Below are 22,899 nucleotides of genomic sequence, written 5' to 3' on the forward strand. Positions count from 1 at the left end.
TAAAAATTCAGATTCCAAATGCCTAACTTCTGAGTCCTTACTCTCAATTTTAATTAATGTAGCGCTCGTGAGAAGTGACAATTTTCTTGACAGTGATGAACAGCAAGTCGTGTATTTATCCATCTGAGAGATGCACTGCAGACAAAAGAGCCAAGCACTTTTCTCATCAGTGCACCTCAGTCTTGATCTCAGAGGGCTGAGTTCATTACTGAGTGCACTCTGGCCCTGGCCTTTCTCTTCCAGTTGTTGAAAGGAGTATCAATTTTCATTTGCATACTTTGTCTGCTGAACTCTAGACTGCCAATTTAGTTTACACAAATCTCCCAAAAAGCTGTTAGATGGCAATATTTCACATCACTGGCTGAGCTCTTTGTCAGCCATCCACACATTTTAAATCCACATTTTTACTGATTCTTTGAATATCTGGGACTGTGACAAACCTTTCGTTGGTACTGACAGACTCATATGTGTCACCATTCATTCACCAAAATAACAACCAGTAAAAGCAAAAGACTTCCAGAAGGGCTGCATAATGACAACAGTCTCTTAAATACTATCTTGGAGTTACTTTTAGCCTTTTTCAGTTTCTGTGTCCCTACTTTTTTTTCAGGAAATGCTTCTAGACCAGCTGTAAACTTATGACAGTAGTGCTGTCTCTCCTGGGTATGTTTACACAGAACAGTCTCCCCATCTCCTATAAACAGTCCACAACCCCCAGCAGTTCATAACTGAAAAAGGACACCTTCACAACCAAACGCTAGAAAAATGTGAAATAGCCTTCAAGGAAGTAAGAAAAGGAAAAGGTTGGTAATGACCACAAAATACTTTACAAAGATCAAATGCTGCTGATGATAAAGGCTTGCCTGCTCCAGGTATTTAGTATTCATTTTAAAAATAAAATAAAAAGCATTTGTAACAATACAATCACAATTTTATGTGAAAATAGAATAACAATTTCAAACTATTGCTTTAATCTGACTGCTCTGTGTGTCCTGGACACACTGACAGCACACAAGGCCCATCCAGCCCCACCTGGCTATGAGGGCACTGCCCCAGCCCAGGTTTGAGCCGTGGTTCAGCAGAAGGGTTTACTGACCGGTACCGGCTGGCTGAAGAGCGGCACAAGCCATCCCTTTAACCTCTCCTCTGCTTTTTAAAATTCTTTTGAAAGTTCCTAGCAATCTCCAGACAACACCAGGGACACCCCCTCGTACCAACACCCCGAGGCAACATTTCACCTGTTGGGCTAAAGTTACAGCTTCGGTATTTGGAAGAGCAGGGAGGGTTCGCCTCTCCCCTCTCGGGACATGCCCTCACCCGGCCCGGCCCGGCTCAGCCTGCCCACCGGTCCCGGCGTCCCCCGCCCGCCGCTCGGTTCAAGGCACCGGGGCGCTTCCTGCTGCAGGTGACTCGCCTCCCCGCAGTGTCAACACCCAGGAGCGGCCTCAGCTCCGCGCTGCCGAGAGGACTGCTTAACGACCCCCCACACCGATCCACAGCTCCTTATGGCCGACATCTTAAGTAAGGGCAGGTGGGCCCCGTCCCACCAGGTGCTAGTGGCAGGTGCGGCCATCTTTACTCAGGGCACGAGCCGACCAGTCCCGCCGCCAGGGCGGTAGGAGCGCCATCTTGAGTAGGGGCACGCTCTGCCCTCAGCGCTGACCATTAGCTGCCTCAGGAGCCATATTTGCTGAGGTCAACCCCCCGAAAAAACACACACACCCCCAAATCAGCCCCCTCAGCAGCCAACGAACAACGCGCAGGACCCCCTCCACCCCACCCCGCCCCTCCCCGCAGGCAGGGAGGCCTCTCCCCGCGGCGGAGCCGCTCCTCCCCGCGGCGCCGTTTGGGCCGGCGAGTCAGCTGATGGCAGCGGCGGTTCCCATCATGGCCTCCCGGCCGGGGCGGCTGCCGGCGGGGCCGGGGCGGCGGAGAGGCGCGGCGGAGGCCGGGATCCTGCTTCTCCTCTGGTTCGCGGGTGCAGCCGTGGAGGGAGCGGCGGGCACGGAGCCGCCGCTCAAGTGCGACGAGCTGAGGCTGGGGCAATATCCTGAGCGGGGCCGGGGCCGGGGCCGGGGCGGGCGGAGGGGGCTCGGTTGCTATGGTGATGGGGCCCGGGCGGGCGGAGGTGCCTGACGGGGCGGGGGTCGAAGAAAGCCTCAGGTCAGGAGCCTCGAGGGGGGTCTCGGCTGCAAGGAGCAGGAGAGGGCACGTCTGCAGAGGCGTAGGTTTATTTTGGGGGTGGTACAGAGTGTGCATGTGTGCGGGTTTGGGGTGTTTCTGATTTTTAAAGAGAAAATCCCGTGAGATGAGACCCCCTTCTCCCCCCCCCCCCGCGTTTTTTTTTTTTTTTTTGCAGGACAGTCGAGTGAGACACGGTGGCTTTGCGAAATATTGGGTCTTCCTCCACAGTCCAAAGGAGCAGGGCGCAGGTGTTAGAGACTCTAGCTGCGAGGCTCCTGACTCTCCAAAGGCGTGTCAGGCCATCCCCAGGAAATGTTTGTTGATGGTAGCTGACAGTTATTGATGTAGCTGCAGATCAAAAGTGTCAGGATAGCAAATCTTGGAAAAGTTAACTTCATCTTCTGCTTTACTTGGCCGTGGGAGTTCAGATCTCTGGAAATAAGTTCCTGCTCAGGTTTTTTCTAAATTCCTGGCATTTCAGATGTTCACTTCTAGGTGTACTTTGAGTTCCATATGTTACTGTAGATTTAACCTTCTCAACCAAATGCCTCAATTAAAAGGTACTCTGATATAAGGGAAGAAGACTAGATTAGGCATGCTACCTTGTTGCCTTCAAATACAGAGGCCATGACTGATAAACATTGTAGTTGCTTTAGGTAGTGCTGACTGCAGCACTAATTAAACGTGGAGCTTATGCGATATATTGGTGTATTAAATTGGATTAACAGATTTGCTGTATGGTAATGTGCTGTTCCTATTTTGGGGGATGGCTAGGAAGGAAAGCTAACATCAAGGTGCATCTTAAATCCTCAGAGTTTAAAGAGTGTGGAATAGATTACCGTTAAACCTGTTGTAGTGTTTCATATGAAAAATATTTTCCTCAATTACCTGAACATATATGTGCGATGAGCCTAAAATAGATAATAGTACACAAGAACCAATCAATTGTACAAATCACACAGCATATGGTAAGGATTTCTAACTTGTAACATACTGACAGCAGCTACGTTTTCCAAGGAAGTGTTCAATATATGCATTTGTGTATCTGCTAAATGAGCTTTATAAAACATGGGATTAGTAATATCATTAGTATGAAAGCGAAAAACACTTGTGTGGATTGGATGCTTTACAAAAAATGAATAAATACATTGTCCCTGATTGGTACATTTGTAAGTGAGGTTTCTGGTAAATCTCTTCAATGTACAGGATATCCTCTAGGCTCTGTCCTGCACTACTGTGATTAAAACAAACCATTCTTGTCATATTGATTTTGCATATACTTACTAAAAGAATTGACATGTGACAGAACAGCCTTCAAAATCTTCTGTTTTTTAAGGAAACATGGTGCCTTCCATCATCAGGAGTCTTTGGTGCCATGAGGTTCTGTTTTGAAAGCACATTTATTTTGATGTTAATTTCTAACGTACTTTGGAGTACAACAGAAAAATGCTTAAATTGATCACTTGGCTTACTACATAAGTTTAGCTTTTCTGATGTTCTCAGGCACTGAAATAAATAGTCTCTGTGTTAGCTAATAGCACAACAGTTTTGCTTTATGTGCGCTCATATTTAAAATACATGTGTGTGCTTTTTGTCTTTCTTATTTTGTTTTCCATAAATGCTGAATAATTTTCTTCACTGGGATGCTCAGGGATAGTGAAGGTTTTCCAGATACTTCAGAGACTGGATGAAAGTACTGTCCCAAATGGATCGGTTTTTAAGTTATTCAGCCCTTTACATCATCTTTGACATCATGTCCCTGATTATAAATGTCCAGTCAGTGAGCAGAAGGAATATTCTGTAGTTCAAGATTGATCATAACTCAAATTGTTAGTTGTCTAACCAGTTACCATGTGATTGTATTTAATATGCTATACATTTGAACAGGAGATAAGCTTCAGAGTGGGAAAACTTGCTGAATTAATTAACAGTGTTTTCTGTGTCTGTATAGAGTATTTTGCACACATAGCAGTTACTAGTTTATCCCCACAGTATTTCAGCCACTTCCTGTTTTAGTATTATCTAAGTAATAAAAAATTTATCTTCGGGATCATGCTTGAAGCACCACAGTTTCTGAACATCTTTCTGGAATCCATCACCCAAACAAATAGGGGTTTAATTCAAAGCATCCACATAGTCTCATTGAGTAGCAGATTTCAAGTCTGACTGGCATGACATTGACAGGAAAGCTGTGTCCTTTCCTGTATATAATCTGCTCTGGGTTTCTTCTAAATAAAAGGAAGCACTGCTTTCTTTGCTTAATTTTTTTTTGAAAGAAAGAATGTAGTTTTGTGTAGTTGTCTTAGATTAGGCACATTGATGAGTAACATCCGTGTAGGACTTTATAGCAGTTAAGTCCAGGTAGCTCATATATTTTGGCTGTTACTGATAACTGATGGCCTGAAATTATTTTTTTTCCTTTTTTTTTTTGGTCCCTATGCAATATGGATAGATGTTAAAACAAAATCCAAATTCTGGTCTTCTTGCCTGTAGGTAGTATAGGTAGATCTGGAAAAAAATGTTGAAACTGGCTTTCTGTTTTGTTGGAACCAACCAACAGGAGTCAAAAATACTGAAAACTAATAGAAAGTGGGTAAAGGACTGGGACTTTTCCCTTTAGAACAAGACTTCAACATTGGAGAGTGACTAATATTCCGGTAGTACATTGCAAACTTTTAGCAGGTGTCAGTTTCTGCTGTGATTTTCACTTTGGTTCTCTTAAGAGTCAAGCCTGAGCTCAGAACAACAGAATCTTTTGGTTGAAAGTGACCTCAGGAAGTCATATAGTCCAGCCTCTTGCTCAAAGCAGCATTGGCACTGAGTTCAGACCAGGTTGCTTAGGGCTTTGTGCAGTCACATCTTGAAAACCTCCAAGGATGGTGATGCCACCACCTCTCTGGGCAACTTGTTCCAAAATTTGACTGTTCTCATGATGAAAATGTTTCAGGTTTAGGTTTTTCTTTGACTAATAATGGAGCCAAAATGGAAATTACAGCAGAATTAGGGCAGCAATTAGGTTTATATATTTTGCTTAATATGTATTGTATAAAAAGACAAGTTAGTGATAGGACTGCCTTAAAAGTATGTCTGCGTGTACTGTGCTGTGTATCAAGACTGTTGCACCGTATAACTTCATTTATGTATTTCACTTGTGTCTCGTCACAAAAATGCTACAGTACCCAATCGGTTACTGCTTCAATTCAAATGATTTTTTTGTCCTCAGTTCAGTGTCTGCCAGCACCAAATATTACTTGCAAAGATCACCTTGGCATAGAAAAAGTCTTTACGGGACATGAAGTTGGATTTTACAAGCCTATTGCATGTCGCAATGTGTAAGTACACTATTGTTCTTCGTAATAATTTGTCTTTGTTTTCACACTGAAGTTTTTCTAAAATAGTATGATGAGTTGACAGAAGGAAAAAGACAAGTAAGGTAGAATCGTACACGTGTTGCCCAGTACTTAATCCTCTAATAAACACTATAAGGATACAACATGCATGTTTATAAATAAATCTGTCCCAGCTATGAACACATTTTTCTTTGTTTAGTTATGTTTGTATCTTTGCTTTACCTTAGTATTTTACCTTTGCTTTACTTAGTACTTTCCCCTGGCAAAAATTTGCTCCAAATGCTAAGACTACATTTCACATATGCTTAAAATCCGCACAGGTGCTGAAAGGAGCTGTCTGATGGCACCTCTCCATCCCTTTCCCTGACATACCGTACTGAACACTGAATCAGGGAACTGATCTGGGTTAGAACTAACTTGGATCAGTTCCCCAGTTTGAGTCACAGTACAGTCGCTTCAAGTGTGTGTGCCAGCACAAGGATGAGGGCAACTCAAGGATAAGAGAGTGGAGAAAGGAGGGCTGGGCTGGGCTGCGCTGTTCAGTGGCAGTAGTGGTTCATGCCAGTTTAAAGTGTGCCTGTAGCTGCGGCTTAAGTTGTAGTATATATGAATATTGGGGGAACTTAAGTCTCTTTCCAGTTCCTCAAAAAAATTTCTTGGAGGAACTGTTCACTATTTTTGAACAACCTTTGTATTTAATCAAGTCCTCTGTGTCTTTTAAGAGCCTGTTTCTGAAACACAAAAATGATGGACCTGGTTTTTCTAAAGCACATTGTGAGCAATGGAGAGCTCTGGATACCAATAAATGTTCCAACTGGCCAATGCTAATGATTAGCGAACACCTGTCAGTACCATTTGTTTCTCCTTTTTGTGTGATTCACGCAGGAGCCTTTTTCTTTTGTCCTACTGGAATCTTTGGAAATTAAAACTCCAGTAACATTCGCTGGGTATTCCTTATCACACTAGCGGGCAAGTAACTCTGATGTGATACTTACTGCTCAATAATTTGCCTAACTCAGAAGTACAGCTCTGCCTCTTAGTTTCATAAATATTTTCTCTGTATTTAGTCTTCTCAACAGTCAAAGCTCAGCAAACTGAAGAAAACATATTATTACATCTAATCAAATTTAAATGCTAGCAAACTAGACTTCAGTAACATTTTTGTCCAGAAACAATTGTGTTTCAGTCCCATCTGTGATGGGGACTGAGAATAAGATGAGCTATACTAGTTCAATAAAATTGCTTCCTCTTTGGGGTAGACAGTAATTCTTATGTTTGGAGTTTTTTGTATATGTGTATCTTTGATTTAATACATATTCTAGAAACGTTTTTTAAATGTAGGGTTTTTTTACATTTATTGATTAAAAGCTCAAATCTATATAAGCAGAAAAAATGTCATCCTTCTTATGATGACTGTTACTTGATCATGACTGTTATTTATGATTAAATAATCAATGGTTACACTACCAAAAGAACTTGCTGTGGCTTTTCCAGTCCCATGACTGCTAGTATGGCAGAAGGGGAAGAGCACCCTTTGTGGGCTTGCTGAAAACCGCAGTAAAGTACAACTGTGAACGCAGGGTTATGCAGACATGCCCTTGATAATGTCCCAAAGCCAGTTCAAAGTGGCAGCAAGATTAATATTACCATCCTTCATACGTACACTTGTTTAAAAGTGGTCTAATCACTGATCATTATATAAGTCTTTTATAAGGCATTTTGAATGTTGCCTAAGTGTTAGAAACATTGTTTCAAGCAGGAATCTTCAGCTTGATACTACAACAGGCCTGCCCTTCCTGTGCTTTTTTGGAGATTTTCCAGCATCCTATCTGAGTTTTGATGGAAACTGTAACTGTCTTCTGGCAGAAATAATTGCTCATTATTTAACTAGAAAATTGGTTTGAGAAGGCATCTTCCCATAGCAGGACTGTCCTAGCATGGGGACAGCAGGTTAATCTCTGTCCCTAGCTTTTGGAAGGAGCAAATCAGCAAGTTGTGCTTAGCCAAAACTGTAATTTAACAACAGTCCAGATAACAGTTCTGGGATCCAGTTACTTTAGAGCAAGACCTGGAGATGATGTATGTTTGTATAAGTAGATGTGTTCACGTTGCTCCTAGTATTAGTTCAAGGAGAAGCTTTTAAGTGCTAATAAGGTTGCTCTGGCAAAGAAATACTGGGAGTCAGGATTGCTTTGGGTTGGTTTTAATTAGATGTTTCGGAGGTAGATTTTTGCCAAATTCTAGAATTCCCCAAATTGGCACTCTATCATGTATTTTCCCTAATACATGCAGGCCCTGATTCTGCAGACTTGAAATGTCCATTGCTCAAGTATTGCCATTCCTGGCAAGGAGTCCATCAAATGGTAGTCTGTGAAATTAATGAAGTTCAGTGTGGACAGGTCTTTGAGCAGTGCTAAGAGACCCTGAAAGAGCACAGAAACCACTGTGACCTACAGCAGTACTTGCATATAAATGATTAGTGTGGGAGAGCTGGAAGAAAAAGTTTTTAACATGGTATCTGGAAGAAATGTAGGCAGAAAAGAATAAAGATTGTATGAGGCTGAGAAGGAAGAAAAATTGAGAAGAGCAACTGAAAAGAAATTACATCTTTTACCCCATTGTAGAAATTCCTTTAGGTGCCTGGGATGTGTTATTTTCCTACTTGTTGGTCTAGTCTTCAATGCATATATGTATCTGTAAGAGTGAGTAAGGCAAAGGAAATACAAGAGTGGATGCTGCCTTGTTACAATATTAACATGCTTCCACTTCATACTACATTTCTTCTGCCCATCAGTTTGATGTTGACTAGGTTGCAGACTGTTCTGTTCTTAAAAGCATCTCAATTCATAGGCAAGTGCTCAGTTTATTACTGGTTTTGATCAGGAGCATCTCAAATTAAACTGTGTTCCCACCTTTTATGTAAGAGCTCTTTTGATGCTTTAGTGTCCTTGGAGGGTTGTTGACACTTTGTAGTTGATAAACAATTTCCAACAGTTTACCTCACCTTTTAAATAAAACCATTAGTGTTCTTTACAATGGAAACAAGACAGTTCTAAAAATGATAATTTACATTATATTAGGTTCCAGGAACGCCCAATGTATTCTGTGTTGCAAATAAGTGCTAAGTAACAAATATTGAGGTAAAAGTCATGATTTAATCATTTAATGTTGCCATTAAGTTTTAAAGCCAGTAAATCTAGATAATAAGCAAAAAGGTACATCTTTATTTGGCATTGAAAGTGCTTAATAAAGGTGCTTGGACCTTTCTTAGCTCCTGTCTTTGTGAAACTATGTTTTATTCAGCTGTCAACCAAGATTTTAATTTGGGCTTATTAAGTAATTGCTGGCACATAGTAGTGCACGTATCAAAATGGTGAATTATTGAATTTTTTTCTAAGTTCTAATTACATTTGGGTTTGCTTTTCTTTTCAGGAGCTAGCTGTTTGCCAATGCAGCAAAGGATGCAGCAAGTTCTAGTTTTGATAGCTGTATGTTTCTAGCTCACTTATTAGCGTAAAGCTCACATGAACAGTGAAAGTTACAGGTGGTTAGGTGGCCATGTCACTCCAGATGATGGAAAGAATGGCACCAATTAGGATAAATATCAAAAAGTCTGTTGTATCTGTGTATTTTGTATGACTAACCATGGGATGCTTAATTTCAGGGTACCTCTCTACCACTCTACATCTTTGTACTGTCAACATGTCTTTTCATTTATTAGTTTGTGCCTTTAGAGTGTAGTAAATGGATACATGACTTACCCTTCTTGTTGAATCCTTGCAACTTCTTCAACTGGTAGCCATGGTTCATTTCTCCTTCAGATCTCATTGCAATTACTGTCTCTGCTGACATCTCACCTGTCTATCCTGTTCCTCTCAATTTGGCTGTGTGTGAGATTAATGCCTACAGACAGTATGCATACACCTCTTAGCTTTCTAGGTTTGTCTCAATAGGGCTGAACTGTTAGGAAGTGCTCTGTAAAACTGGGAATGTATCAGCAACTGAATTGTGTCTCTTTTGACAAGAAATCATTATTTAGTTTCAGAATAATCTGTATTCTGCAAAAGTATACTTGAGTTGCCACAGCTGAGCTTGCTTTATGGAAGATGCCTACCCAGTTTGAAAGCTTAACATTATCAATTCTGTGTCCGTTAATGGAAGATAAACAAGAAGTCTGTTGTTTTGTTTGTGGTTTTTGGTTTTTTTTAACTGAAGCAGCAGGCAAATGAATCACTACTTTAATTCTCAAAAGTATGAGTGAATATATTTTGCAGTCATTGTCTACATTACTTGTTTCTTTTGGCAGAAATGGATACTCTTACAAAGTGGCAGTGGCTCTGTCCTTATTTCTTGGATGGTTGGGAGCAGATAGATTTTATCTAGGCTATCCTGCATTAGGTAAGTTTATTTCTTATTTTTTTCTTTGAGCTTATTGTTATGGCTGAGTTGTATGTGTATACTTATGTTTTGAGTAGTGAAGGCTGAAGTTTTAATATTTACAACTAGAATCCTTACTTTATTGTCAAGTAAGATAAAATCCTGCATTATCCACAGCCTGCTCTTCTGTTGGCGTGAACAGTGACAAATGGATGTATAGCCGTCCAACAGATAAAATCCTAATAAGCAAACATGATTATTCCTATTCATAGTTTTGCTTTATGTTTGCTTTGCATTGATGTTTATCACAGCATTCTCTGTGAGGCACTGAAACAGAAGTGGTTTTGACTCATGTGCCAGCTACTCAAATGATGTCTGATTTTGCCAGGAAAATAGTGGACAAACTTTACAGTAAACCTAGTGTTTTGGGATATGGAATTTTTTCTGGCATATACATACTTTCAAGATAGCTCATAGTATTAGTAACAGAAGCTGGAACCTTTAAAAAGACCTACCTCTGGTTAGTGTTTTTAGGACTTGATTCCCAGGGTGATGGTGCCTCTGGCTGTTAAATAAATGTTTCTGCCCATTAAATGTAAACTCTTGGTTTTTTTTTAATAATGTTATCTGTCCTTCTCAATAATCTTGTGTTAACATCTGTGTCTTTTTTCCCTGAGATTCTGTAATTAGCACTTACTTACTTACTTCAGTTTCATAAAAAGGTAAATTTTTGGAGTGGTCAATAAGGTGTACCTTTCTGTTATATCATTGGATATGGAATAATATTTTGCAGTATTATTTTGTTATATAATGTGGTAATGCTGACTTATAAATCCTCCATTCTTATATGGAAGTTCTTATGGCTCATGCTTGTTAACCCTACTGGAATATACTGTAGCCAGTAACCAAAGTTAAGACTTAAAATTAAATTTTTCCAAAGTCAAGTTTTCAAGCTTTTGAAAGGTAAAGAAGACAAAATCAAATAGGTAAGAGTAGGAAAAAAAGTCAATAAACTGGATTTCTTGACAGTGGTTAATTGGGGATTTTTTTACATCATCTATGCCTTGGCAAAAAATGGTAAAGAAAGGTAATAGCATTGAAATGTTTTGTACAAGCATAATGAAGACTGTAAATGCTCTTTGATTTATTTTTTTCCTTCTCTTTTGCTTAAAGAGAGCACAAATATAAACAAACTATTGAATATGAAGAAATCAGGAAGGCAACCTCTTCCTCTCCCACACACTGTGAACTAAACCATAAGTTATTACTGTGCAAGAGCACTATTTTTTCCCTCCATGCTTTAGAGCAGTTTATTTTCTCAGTGTGATCTGCGTGTGGGGAGGGAGGTGAGGAGGAAGAAAAAAATCCACTTTACTCTCCACTCCAGAACCATATGCCAGGTTCAGAAACAGTTCTTCTACATCCAGTAACATAATGGAGCAGCCAGTTCCTCAAGTAAACTGGAGCTGCTGCTGGAACCAGCATTGGTAAGAGAACTGGGTTCCTAAAATGCCAACTGGCAGCGAGGTTCAGGACCAGAGCTTGAGAGGAGATGGTATAAGGAGCATCACAAATAAATATCTTAAATGGTAATTGCACTTGATGCAGGTAATAGCAAAGTAAACTGTTCACCAGAGTTTGACATTATTTAATCATCTTAACTGTTGTTTCCTGAGGCTAGCATTTCTTTAGCTGGCTGTTTCCGTTACATTTTGTTGTACTACTGCCAGTACTGATACCCAGGCTAACTATGTCTGGCTGCTGCAAGTCTTGTGCATCAGCCACTGGGAACAAGTTGTTTCAAACAATTATATACTTAGTTTTTTGCGTGTTTAAGTGTCACCACTTTAATTGTAATATGCACATAGGCTTTTCTTCTAATCAGTTGAAAGTCTGTCCTGCTACTACTCTTTCATCTTTGTGGTCATTAGGTGTATTTTCCTTGTTCTCTCTGACTACTGTGCTGTTCCATGGAGAGGTTATAAACTGTCTCCCTGGAGTTTATAAATCAGGCTAGTTTCATCTTGAGTTTCATCTTGTCAACTATGGGAGCTATATCCAGACAGTGGGATGCTCTTCCTGCAGCGTGCAAGCAGTTACTCCCCCACTCCTCTCCACATGCAGCCTCATAAACAGGGCATGGGGGAGAGGAGGTGGTATGCAGGACAGATTGCTGTGTTTGAGAGAGGGGGAGCACAAAGGAGAAGGCAGAGGTCAGGAGACCTTCAGGTGTTTGACTGAGAGCAGGCTCGTTCTTTGGAAAACAGCTGTGTGGTTTTACTAGCAGGTATTACGTGCACAGCAAAACTCGTAGCTGTGGGGAAGAGGTGCTCTGGGATCCACACTGGTTGATGTTATCAACATGCTTTCTCTCTTGCCTCAGAAGTTTGCTGGCCCCTGTAAGCACAGTAAGGATATGCTTTTTAGTAGGGAACTGTGTTTTCCCTGTACAGCATAGCCTACAACTGACTTAAATGCAACAGATACACATTTCTCTTCATGCTGTCTATACCTGGGTATAGAGACAAATGTCTTCACAATGAGTATCTCATTCTCAAAATAACCTAGATGTTTGCCTAGCTCAGCTGAAACATTACTTATAATATATATAGTAATCATAGTATTAAATCCATTGTACAAGAAACTACTGATATTAAAAAAAAAATTTAAGACAGCCTGCTTCTTCTGAAGGCATTTTCCAAATGAAGTCTGCCTTGCAAGGCAACTTCCAATGAAACATTTATCTGTTAGTTGCTATTCCCATATATTTTCTATTAATCTTTCATTTATTTGTACAAAAAAGAACATTTTTGAATACTGGTTAAAAAGAAGTGTTTATATATATTCAAAATAAATTCCTATTTCAGCAAACATACAAAAGATTGTTCTTCAAAGTAGCATGTTCTGAAAGTCAAATCAGTAAGTGCAGCAACTCATGAGATGATAGAAAGTCTCTTTCTCTTCATAAGTAAATTTTGCAGCTCAAGTTTGGATTTATTCTGTCTGTGCCTCAAAGAAAGGAAAATTTCCAGTAACATGGTTATCAACTTTTGCCTTTCATTGTTTAAGAATATTTATCTGTTAAAAAAAATAAACTGTTAATGTTTAAAATCTTTGAAGTGTACTCAGGATTTAGAAATATGAATATGTTGTTTGTTTTTTTCCGGTTAATTAAGGATCTTTAACTTTAGGTCTGTCTCTAGATATATGTGTGTGTATTTATATATATATATTGTGGGATGGGGAGAGAGTTGGGATGTGATTGCCACCAAAAAGCTATGAACTTCATAATGGCTGGCTTAAAGCTACAGCTAAATTTTATTTTCCTTTTGTAGGTTTGTTAAAGTTCTGCACTGTAGGATTTTGTGGAATTGGTAGCCTAATTGATTTCATACTTATTTCAATGCAGGTGAGTCAGGGCTTTCAAAACAAGATACAAATCTGTGTTTGTTAAAGCTTTGATTTGATTGTTAATTCTTTGTTAGTATTTTAGCCTTTAGAAGCTTTGTATATTGAAAAATAAAGGCAGTTATTTTAGCTCTGTTTGTAGATTGATGTTATAGAATATGGATACAAAATATATTTGTTGTTTGAATTAAAAAATAGATTAGCTATCTATAAATACTCGTAATGAATAGCTTGGAAGCTATAACACCATAAATTCACTTTGTCAGAATCCATGAGCTCTTTATGTGGCACCATGTTGGACTTTGCATGAGATATCCTGCTGTTCCTTGAATCCTGAAGTTGTTTGCATGTGCTTTATACTGATGGAGCGCATCATCTGGGGTGTCCGTCTAGTGTGCAGGAGAAAGGACATTGCTGCTTTGTTTTTTATTCCTCTCCTCCAAGTACAAGTCCCTTATCACCTGAGACCTGTGACTTTAGGATTCATGATGGTTAAATCCCCAGCTGGGGTGACATCTTGTGACAACATGAAATTGCCAAATTGTCTTATTCTACAGTGCATCCATTTAACATGAATTACAAATTGCCTATGATGAACTTAAAATGCATTGTGAATATAGAAATTGTTTATATGGGTTTATAGAAAAATATTTTTGAAGTGTAAATCCTTGTATATATGTCTTTTAAAGTATATGCATTCTCAAATTCTTTTCTATGCTACTGCAGTGATCTTGCCTCAGATAACTTTCAGATACAGTTGAGAGTATCTTTCATCTCTCCTTATTCATCTCCCTGGTGACCCCACATCAATTTAGCATTTCCAGAACAAAAAAGCCATGATCTTCTCTCCTTCTCTCCATTCCTTACCTGTGCAGTATTTCAAAGATACTTGTCATCAGCCTAATTCTCTCCTGCCTACCCTCCTTTGTTCAAGAAAAGTGGTTTGGAACCCACTCATTTGTTAGCCTGATTTTGTGACTCAAATCCTCATCAGCTTAACCTAGTACCAGTGCCTGGCTATGTAATTTGGTTGATTAGAAGCCCTAGGGAAATGTTCCTTCTGAGACAGTGCTCACTAAAATAGTTAAACTACAGCATAACTTCAAAATAAATCTAGTTTCTGTTTGACTAATTAAGCATGACTAATTTTATGATGGGAAAATTAGCAGTAATTGAGACATTAGTACAAAGTATATATTTCACTTCATATTGAGAAGTCTTGGTTCTTTTTCTCTTGTAGATTGTTGGACCTTCCGATGGCTCTAGTTACATTATAGATTACTATGGAGCAAGGCTTACACGGCTCACTATTACCAATGCAACATTCAGGAAAATGCAGACCTATCCCTAACCCTGGCAGTAAGTGTCACAAATGCATAGGTGCATTTTATTTTTAAAGATGGATCCAGCCATCCACTGAAATTGCTGATGACTTATTAATCGCACTTCATCAGAACTGAATATTAAATGTATATTGAACAAAGGTGATAAAATATGAAAATTCCTCAAGTGAATGAGTTTACCTCAAAGGCGCCAAGTGTCTTTGTGACTGCTCTCTTTTTGTGAGCACAGTGTGTTGCTAAGGTGTACCATTTGTGAAATGTGCAGGCTTTTGCAATTTGCACTGATGTTCTGTAAGTATAATTTAGGGTGTTATAGAGAGGCGGAGAGTAGTTCAGAGCAGCTATGCTGATCTTTAGTTCTTTGAAATTGATGAGCATTTTAGCGTGGATGGGCCAGGATTACACTTGGGATCTGTTTTTTGTAACTATGGGTGGCAGTTTGTAAATGAACTTAAACATCCCAAACCCCAGAAACTGTCTTTCCTTCTATTCTGTTAGTTAAAATCCAGATGGCCCTAAATCTTGTGCTGGTGTATCATGTGAAATTAATTGAAATAATTATTTATGTAAAGTTGAAAGGCAAATTTTAGTCAAGTTGCAAAATTTTGTCAGTGCTGATCAACAGCAGAAATATGGATGCATAAAAAATAGAACCATAGATGACACAACACAAAAAGGAGGGTGGATGTTGACATGCCCTGAGGTTAGAATAGGAAATAATTGTTCTGCTTATTTTGATTTTTTTTTTTACCCCCTCCCTTGCAGCTATCCATAGTGAAACACATACCTTCTTTTTCTGAAATTGGTGCATGTTTTTTACAGCTACAGAGTGTCAAAAAAGTTAATTCTTTGTACTAACAAAGCCCTTAGAAGGTTCTTCTTTTAGATCAGTTGTGTTTCAGTGAAACAAATTCTGTATCCTTTGAAGTTGTTTGACCAAAGTCTTTAGGACAACCAAGGTTTACCTAGATATTCCTTTAAAGACAAGTATATACACACACAGACAGAAAACATGTCAACAGAATCTTCATGTTATTTGACATTTAAACATTCCCTTCACCTTCTAATGAAAACCGGCAGTAACTGTGTGAGAAATCCACGTGATATAAACTTTACTGTAGATATTGTTCAAAAATTTGGACTGTTCTTTTGGTTTCGGAGTGAAACTTTCAAAATGTTATTAATGTGTCCACAAATGGTATTTTTAAGGGAATTACAAAACAGAGGTTCCTAAATTGATTTTTTTAAAGTGTAATTTATGGTTTTTAGTCTCTCTTAAACCTACATCAAGACTGGTACATAGAAAGCTTTGTAAAGAAATCCTATTTTTTCCAAATAAGCGTAACCTGACATATCATGTAAGGACAATAAACCACAAGGAATACTTTGTCCTTAACATTAATTCTTTCCATCACACAAGGAAGATGTAGTTTTGGAATACTTGCTAACGTGTGTTTTACTTGTGGGTTCAGAGAGACAAGAGCACTCCGTCAGCTTTGTTCACTTTCCTGATAATTTGTTGCATCTCCCTTTTGTCTCTTTCACTGAATGCTCTTTGTGCGTATCAGTTTTGTTTCCTGAAATACTTTCAAAAACAGAGGAAGTGGATGGAAAATAAATGTTTGAATCAAATAAAATCTCATGGCTAAGATCATCCTGTGACTTGTCTACTTTTTGTTTTTTAACCCTGAAGCTGATAATATAGCTGTGAAAATAAAAAGATACAATGGACATTATAATAAAAAGATAGCTTTGGGCAACTCATCACACAAGATTTCATTCTAAAATGTACCTCTATGTGTACAAGAAGCTGAGGGCTTGACTTAATGATTTCAGCAGTCCATCTTGTGCTCCATTATCCATAAAAGAATATAGGAGCGATTTTGTGTGAATCAGATTAAAATATGATTAGTTATGAGGTTCATCAGATAGTTTGGTAATCCCAGAAACCAAGTAGCCAGCAGAGAGAAAGATTTGTTATTCCAAGTTACAGTTTTTCTGTATGTTCTATATCTGCATTTCTATATGCTTGTTTAGTTGCCTAGCTGAAGTTTAGAGAGGGTTACGTGAGTAAGCAGATAGTACTGCAGGGCCAGTAGAGAGTTAGTGAGGTCTTTGTTTTCATCTTGTAATTGTCAGATATGGCATGTTTACCATAAGGGCTGTGAAAAGTGTGAGGCAAGATGTAAAGCTGTCCCACTGTGTTAATAATAAATTGGCTACAGTAATATTTATCAAAATGTCTGTCCTATGATGGTTTTCTGTGTTGCCGCCTGCTTTAGCTTTCTCCTGTCAATCAAGTTGTCCATCCTAGTGTTTCTGTAGTTCTGATTGCTCTGACTGCACTGGAATAAACTTCTCTCTGGATTGTTTTCCTGAAAACAGTTGCAAAGCAATAAAAATAATTAGGCAATGTACTATGTCATCCTCCTGCCTTGTTCCCAGATAAAATTATATCTGCTGACCTTGCAGATATTTAGGAATCCTTTCAACATTCCAACAAGACAGAGAAGTATTATTCTGTATCTTTAAAAATAAAAAACACAAAAAGTAAATGCCAGAGCTTAAAAAAAATAATTTGAAGTGCCTAGATTTAAAACCCTGTATAAAGCTATTCACTGTAGATGCTGCAGATCCACGCCAGGAGTTAAATTCAAATCTTCCCTAAGTACCAGTGCAGTTCAGTTATTGCAAAAATGACTCCATAAACCTGTCCCTTTTTTTTTTTTTTTTTGAATGTCCATTTTAGGGTTTTCTGCAACGTGCTTAACCATGATCTGAAAGAGCAGTAGCTGGTAGAAGCATTCAGATTTGGGCACTTTGCATTCACTCACAGAGCCAAGGTGGTTGTACTTAGGTGTGCTTACTGCATTAATACATTGATCTGGATTGTATTTGTTCAGTTAGGTCAACCTGTGCATCTTTCATTTGTGTCTAGAGTTTGTTTTCCAAAAGAGCGGATTTAGAGATATTTTAGAACAAACTCTCTGACTAGTTATTCCTCCTGCAATTTAAATCACAGCTATGCTATGGCAACTTCCTTTGACAGTATTTTGTTATCCTAACTGTTTCTCTCTCTACCACCACCAACCACTTATTACATGAAGATATCACTTCTGCTTTCAGGACCTGATAACACCTTAAATGTCAGATTTTACTATGTTTCCAAAGATGCATTACTATACGTCTGCCAGTAAAACTTCTCAGCTCCACAGGAAGGTCTTTGTGTTTTAAATGCTCCGTTAGAATTTTTTTTTGAGAACATCTGTTGTCACCCCATCAAGAATTGTTTCCCTTGTTCCTCAAGAGTATATTCAGTTATATTTGCTTACACAGCTATGTCTATTCAGTCTTCTCGCATCTCTTCTCAGTGTTTTGGGGTTTTTTTTAGATTCATTAGGTGTTTAGTCCATTTCTGCCACGTGAACCATTCCTATTGCTTGCTCTGCAGTTTTCAAACCTGTTTCCTCCAGAAAATGATGTTGAATACAGTAAAGTTGGGTGCTTAAGCACCCAGTTGGGAAAATGCCAAAGACAAGATTTTGCAAGAATCCATACATTTCCATTGCCTCATAGGACTGTCACTAATTGTGTGATTGCCTATTATTTCACTAATGCATCATACAGTCTTTCAAACTCAGTGTCGTCTCATCCCTAACTACTTTGCCATTTTCATTATTATAAATTGTCACTATATGGCTTCTTTAAGAAATGCATCATTGTAATGAACTTAAATCGTGCTTTTTTTAACCAGCTACTATGTTCTGGTCAACCTGCATCAGAGTCTGCCAGGAGGTGAAATACAAGAGATTATTCTGTTTGCATCTTCTGCCTGGATCTGAGGGAAAAAAATAGCTTAACTTTAGGCATATGCTTAAGTGTTTTGCTAGACTGAAATTTGATCAAGACCCTTCCCACTTTCTTCCTCTCAGTCCATCTGTGTTACCCAGAGAACCTTTCTAATTTCTGTGAATTATAAGAAAATTGCATTCAATATGGAAACCTTAGTCTGACAGTGTAAATGGCTGGTAATATTTGATACAGCTCTATGACATCCTATGTGCTGCAACTTCTTTTTTTTTTATCTTAAAGCTGCTTTTCATTTACTTTTGTTCATATATCAGCTCTCTTTTTTCATGTATCAGCTACCCTTAGACATCCTGCCACAAGTTCTCAAGTACCTCTAGGATGAGTTGGACTCTTCAGAGCTGAATCAAGTATGTAGAAATGCTGTGGCATCGGATCAGGGAATCTTTTACATGTATGAAGCAAAGGCACATTGGGTAGCAGTGGATGTCAGTCAGAGGGGGTTGTAGGCTTCAGTTTCTGCCGAAAGTGTCTGAAACTTAGACCCGTGTTCTCTCTTTGCCTTCTGCTTCCTGAAGGTGGAGCCAAACCCCCTATCAGATCTCCAAATCTTCTGAAGTTGTTCTTTATCATACAGCAAAGACTTAGCACTCAGGTATTTTTCCTTGCACAACAGAAGAAACTGGAAAGTGGATGTGAGGATTCTGTCCTCCAAGATGCGTTCTCACTCTCTAGACCTAAGACTGTAGCAAAGGAAAAGAAAGGAAATGTAAGAACAGAAAGGGCAGTCTCAATGCAGTTGGCACCATGTGTGATGAAGATCTAGCTCCATAAACTCCCAACAAAAGGAAGTGTTTAAAAAATGCTGCTTGTCTCAAATACAAACTCAGGATTTCTGATTCTTACTCTTCGTCCTTTATTATAATCTCGAACATACTCATGCTCTGATAATTCTCCATTATATGTTTGAAAGGCTGCTTTCAGGTCTGCAGTGCTCTCTCCCAGAAGCACAGTTCTCAGGCTCTGCAGATGCATATGACACAGCAGAATTTTAGGCAGTGTGAAAATCATAAAGATCAGTTTCCATTACTGTAATTACAGTATAAATCCTATCTTTAAGAGGCTTAGAACATGCCTATTTAACCTTGGTTTGAGCTGAGGCTTGGTCTAAGTCTGATAAGTTGAACATCAAATTCTTTTACATTTTTTTCTTTTCTCTGCAGCATCATAACTTAGTGGGGAGTGGGGTGGGGAGGGAGATGGATCCAGCGCATCCTCTGCGCTCTGTCTCTGACAGGGTGGCAGCTGTAACAGGGCAATATACCTGTCCCAAATCAACTAAATGAGATGTACATTTTTTTACATCTGAAAAGCACCGCTTCTCCCCTTGGAACCTGTGGCAGCTTCTCTTACACAGCTGTACTCCAGAACAGGTGTGTGAGACGGCTCGGAGGCAGATGATCCACAGAGTGCAACTAGCAGCGCTTGGGTAAACTGTCAGATCCTACAGTCTTTGGAGGGCTGTAGCAGTAATGCCCATCTTTTGTGTCATTTGCACCACCTCAATGAAAGTGAAGGTGTTGGCTGCCCTGGCGCTTCTCCTTCAGGTAGCAGAGATGCCTGGAGCTTCCTCCAGCTGCCTTTCAGGTCAAAGCATTCAAAGCTGAGAAGGAAGTTGGCAGCACCACATGCAGAGGTTGGTGATGTCCTGATCCATTGCTTAAGCATGCCAGACTCTTAGCAGTAGGCCAGAGAGCCGCTTAGATATGTATAACCATTACTTGCTCAAAGGAAGTCTGGCACAACATTTTCCATGTCATGAACCTGTTCTGTGGTGGGTGCTTTGCCCCCTAGTTAGCAGAGCCATAGGAATGAATTTATTAACATATTCTGTTTCCTTTACACAGAGTCTTCTTCAAAGTTCCTTGGATTTACGGTGGGGAAGACATGGCAAGAACATGTAAGAGGATATCACTGCCTGTGAAGAACTGACTGAGTGTTCACCTTGAGCCTGACGAGACTGCCCACTGTATGGATTGTGTTGGCAGAGGCAGAAGCCTGGGGAATGCAGAGGTGGGGGGTAATTTTTAGGGCTTTCATTCCATGGTCCCATCGATTATAACCCTATTAAGAGGATGATGCATGTGACTTTTAAGTTATTTTGTTAACTAAGTGTAAGCAATGGATGTGTCATGCTACCAAACAGAATTGCTGGTGTGTCTAATACAGTATGAAGGTACAGTATAGTGAATTTAAAAGGTTGTGGTAATTTAAGAATGTTAAAAGGGAAATGTGTGTCTGGGGGGTATGGGGGTTGGGGAGAAAAACGACTTACTTGACGTTCACTGTCTTCCTCCCAGCTCCTTTGCTAAAGTAAGAACAGAATCGGAACAAAAAAATGTTTGTTTTACAGCTGTACCAAGTTACAGCGTGGACTCGTGCTCCCCCCCTCCTCTCCCACTTGCATCAAGTACATCCTGTACTTTTGGCAACATGTTGACTGGATATTTAAAAGCTGTGAACTGTTCTGAAAGTTTCACATACTGGGTTATGGGCCATGTGTGTTTGATCAAAATTCAATTACTGCACTGTACCATGCTTGGAAACCTATCATCCCAAGTTATGAAGTATGACGAAATAGGCTAATCTAATTGGTTCAGTATGGGAGCAGTATCAACCAAGCTTGTTATGATAAATAGCTTCCTGTGTTAAAGGTTCTCTAGAGCTTAAGTATCTTGGCTCACCTCCCTCTACAAAATAAGAATAGTGTTCCCTGGGAACAGTTACATCACTGTCCCTCTCCTACATTCACAGTTAAAGGTTTGTGGATCTTTTTTTCATCTTGCAATTCCTCGAATAGATAAACTGTGGCCATCTACCCCATTCCCCACTTCCATCTCCTTCCCCTTTCCTCAGGTTAGGTCGTGTCGTCCTTACTGTGGGTCTGCCTGTTCTGTTTCAGGCCTCGGTATGGCAAGCGTACCTGACCAGGATGCCAAAACCCAGGGGCTGGGGTTTGTGTGCTGGCACATATGACACGTCTGTTTGTATAAAGATTTGGAATTTTTGATGTAAAGTTAAATGTGGAAGCACTTTAATCTTTCTAAGCATCTAATAAAGGAACTTTTGTATAGTGAATTTCGTACCTATGGATGTGCTATTATCTTCTTGAAACTGAAATATTAGTCCATCAGTAGTTAAAGGTAAATCCAGTGTGCAAGTGCTGGATTATGACTAGGGAAGGACTATGTTCTAAGCCTGGATTTGTAGTCACTAAATTTGTCACTAAGACAGTGAGCTGTCTCCCATGAGATGATACTGGATTCGTGATTTTATCTGGCCCATCTTTGGCAAGAAGTACTTAGCTAGGATTTTGATGTCACGGTAATAAACAGTGTCAAGGGAAAAAAAAAAGGAAAAGTGGCTCCTTATACTCTGGTGATTCAATTTTTTCCTTTGTTGAACCACACCCCCACGTGCCTCCTAACTCAGAAATCCCCTTCAGGCAAAATAATTGTGCAATGATCATTTTACAAAGACATAATGTAGCCCTGATATTGCAAGGGCTTCTAACATTGGTGAAATTCTTCCCAAGAATAAATTTATTCACTTACTTAAGCGTTGGTAGAATGAGTCCTTATGTAAGTGAGTCTTCGTATTAGCCCAAGACTGCCTAATACCTGGATTAAGCCTGTATGGTGATTAATGCCTATTTACTTTATCTGTTATCCCACTGCATTTTGCTCTTCAGCCTTGATTAAGCCCTTTGCTTTACCATTTAAAATGTCCTGCTTAACCTTCTGCTTACAAACGTACACAGTGCTGAGGTCTGCATTTTTAACTAGAACAAGTTCTACCATAAATAATAGCATTTAATTTTAAAGTGCAACAGCTACAGTCACCTCTTGATTAAATGACAAAGAACAGCAATAGCAAACTGGGGAACATAGAGTTTTTCACAACAAATGTCTACGTCCATGTAAGAGAAAAATATACCTTCCTGCTGCTGATGAGCACTTTCTGCGCAGTTCTTTATTTTACATGTTTATAGAAAATTATTACCAAAAGAGCCTAAACGGTGACTCTCTGCTATTTCCCCAAATATCTTTTGAAGGAGATAAACTAGATTAATCTCTCTTTATAAAGTTCCCACAAGAAAGCTCACAGACACAGTAGCTTTACCTTCAAAAATAGAATGTGACTGTAGGCACTTGTGCTAATCTCTTTTTTGGCAAATCAGCTTTTTTGTATTGAATCTTGCTTGATTGAATAGCACTGGAGCTGCCAGAGTAAATGCTATTATCAATGTACAGTAATTAAGGAAATAGTCCTTGTCACTCCAACAGTGTCCAGGCAGTGCCTTCTGTAATAAAGTTAAATGATAAAGAAATCTCTTCAAGGCATAGATACTGGACCGGGGAAACTCTTGA

At 39.3% G+C, this 22,899-nt stretch overlaps 1 protein-coding gene across 4 annotated transcripts; it reads left to right on the forward strand.

Annotated features, from left to right (window-relative positions):
• The first annotated feature begins 1,676 nt into the window (after positions 1-1,676).
• TM2D1 (TM2 domain containing 1) lies at positions 1,677-21,607 on the forward strand. 4 transcript variants are annotated; one of them, XM_075097408.1, is made up of 7 exons: positions 1,677-2,045; positions 3,079-3,152; positions 5,408-5,516; positions 9,841-9,932; positions 13,247-13,320; positions 14,560-14,678; positions 20,377-21,607. In XM_075097408.1, exons 1-6 carry the CDS (start codon positions 1,867-1,869, stop codon positions 14,668-14,670), a joined length of 639 nt encoding a protein of 212 aa, XP_074953509.1. In that variant the 5' UTR covers positions 1,677-1,866; the 3' UTR covers positions 14,671-14,678; positions 20,377-21,607. The 4 variants fall into 4 exon arrangements, with proteins under 4 accessions (XP_074953509.1, XP_074953506.1, XP_074953507.1 ...); XM_075097405.1 differs by lacking the exon at positions 14,560-14,678 and having other exon boundaries at positions 1,678-2,045; XM_075097406.1 differs by lacking the exon at positions 20,377-21,607 and having other exon boundaries at positions 1,678-2,045; positions 13,586-16,316.
• Positions 21,608-22,899: the final 1,292 nt, after the last annotated feature.

Source organism: Phalacrocorax aristotelis, chromosome 6 (genome assembly GCF_949628215.1).
Source record: "Phalacrocorax aristotelis chromosome 6, bGulAri2.1, whole genome shotgun sequence".
Taxonomy (NCBI): domain Eukaryota; kingdom Metazoa; phylum Chordata; class Aves; order Suliformes; family Phalacrocoracidae; genus Phalacrocorax; species Phalacrocorax aristotelis.

What these genes read in the sequence shown, in the direction of transcription:
- TM2D1 (XM_075097408.1), top strand. Translation starts at nt 1,867, where the DNA reads ATGGCAGCGGCGGTTCCCATCATGGCCTCCCGGCCGGGGCGGCTGCCG. An exon ending in GACGAGCTGAGGCTGGGGCA is followed by an intron (nt 2,046 to 3,078) that starts ATATCCTGAGCG and finishes AATTACCTGAAC; the next exon opens with ATATATGTGCGATGAGCCTA. An exon ending in TACAAATCACACAGCATATG is followed by an intron (nt 3,153 to 5,407) that starts GTAAGGATTTCT and finishes TTTTGTCCTCAG; the next exon opens with TTCAGTGTCTGCCAGCACCA.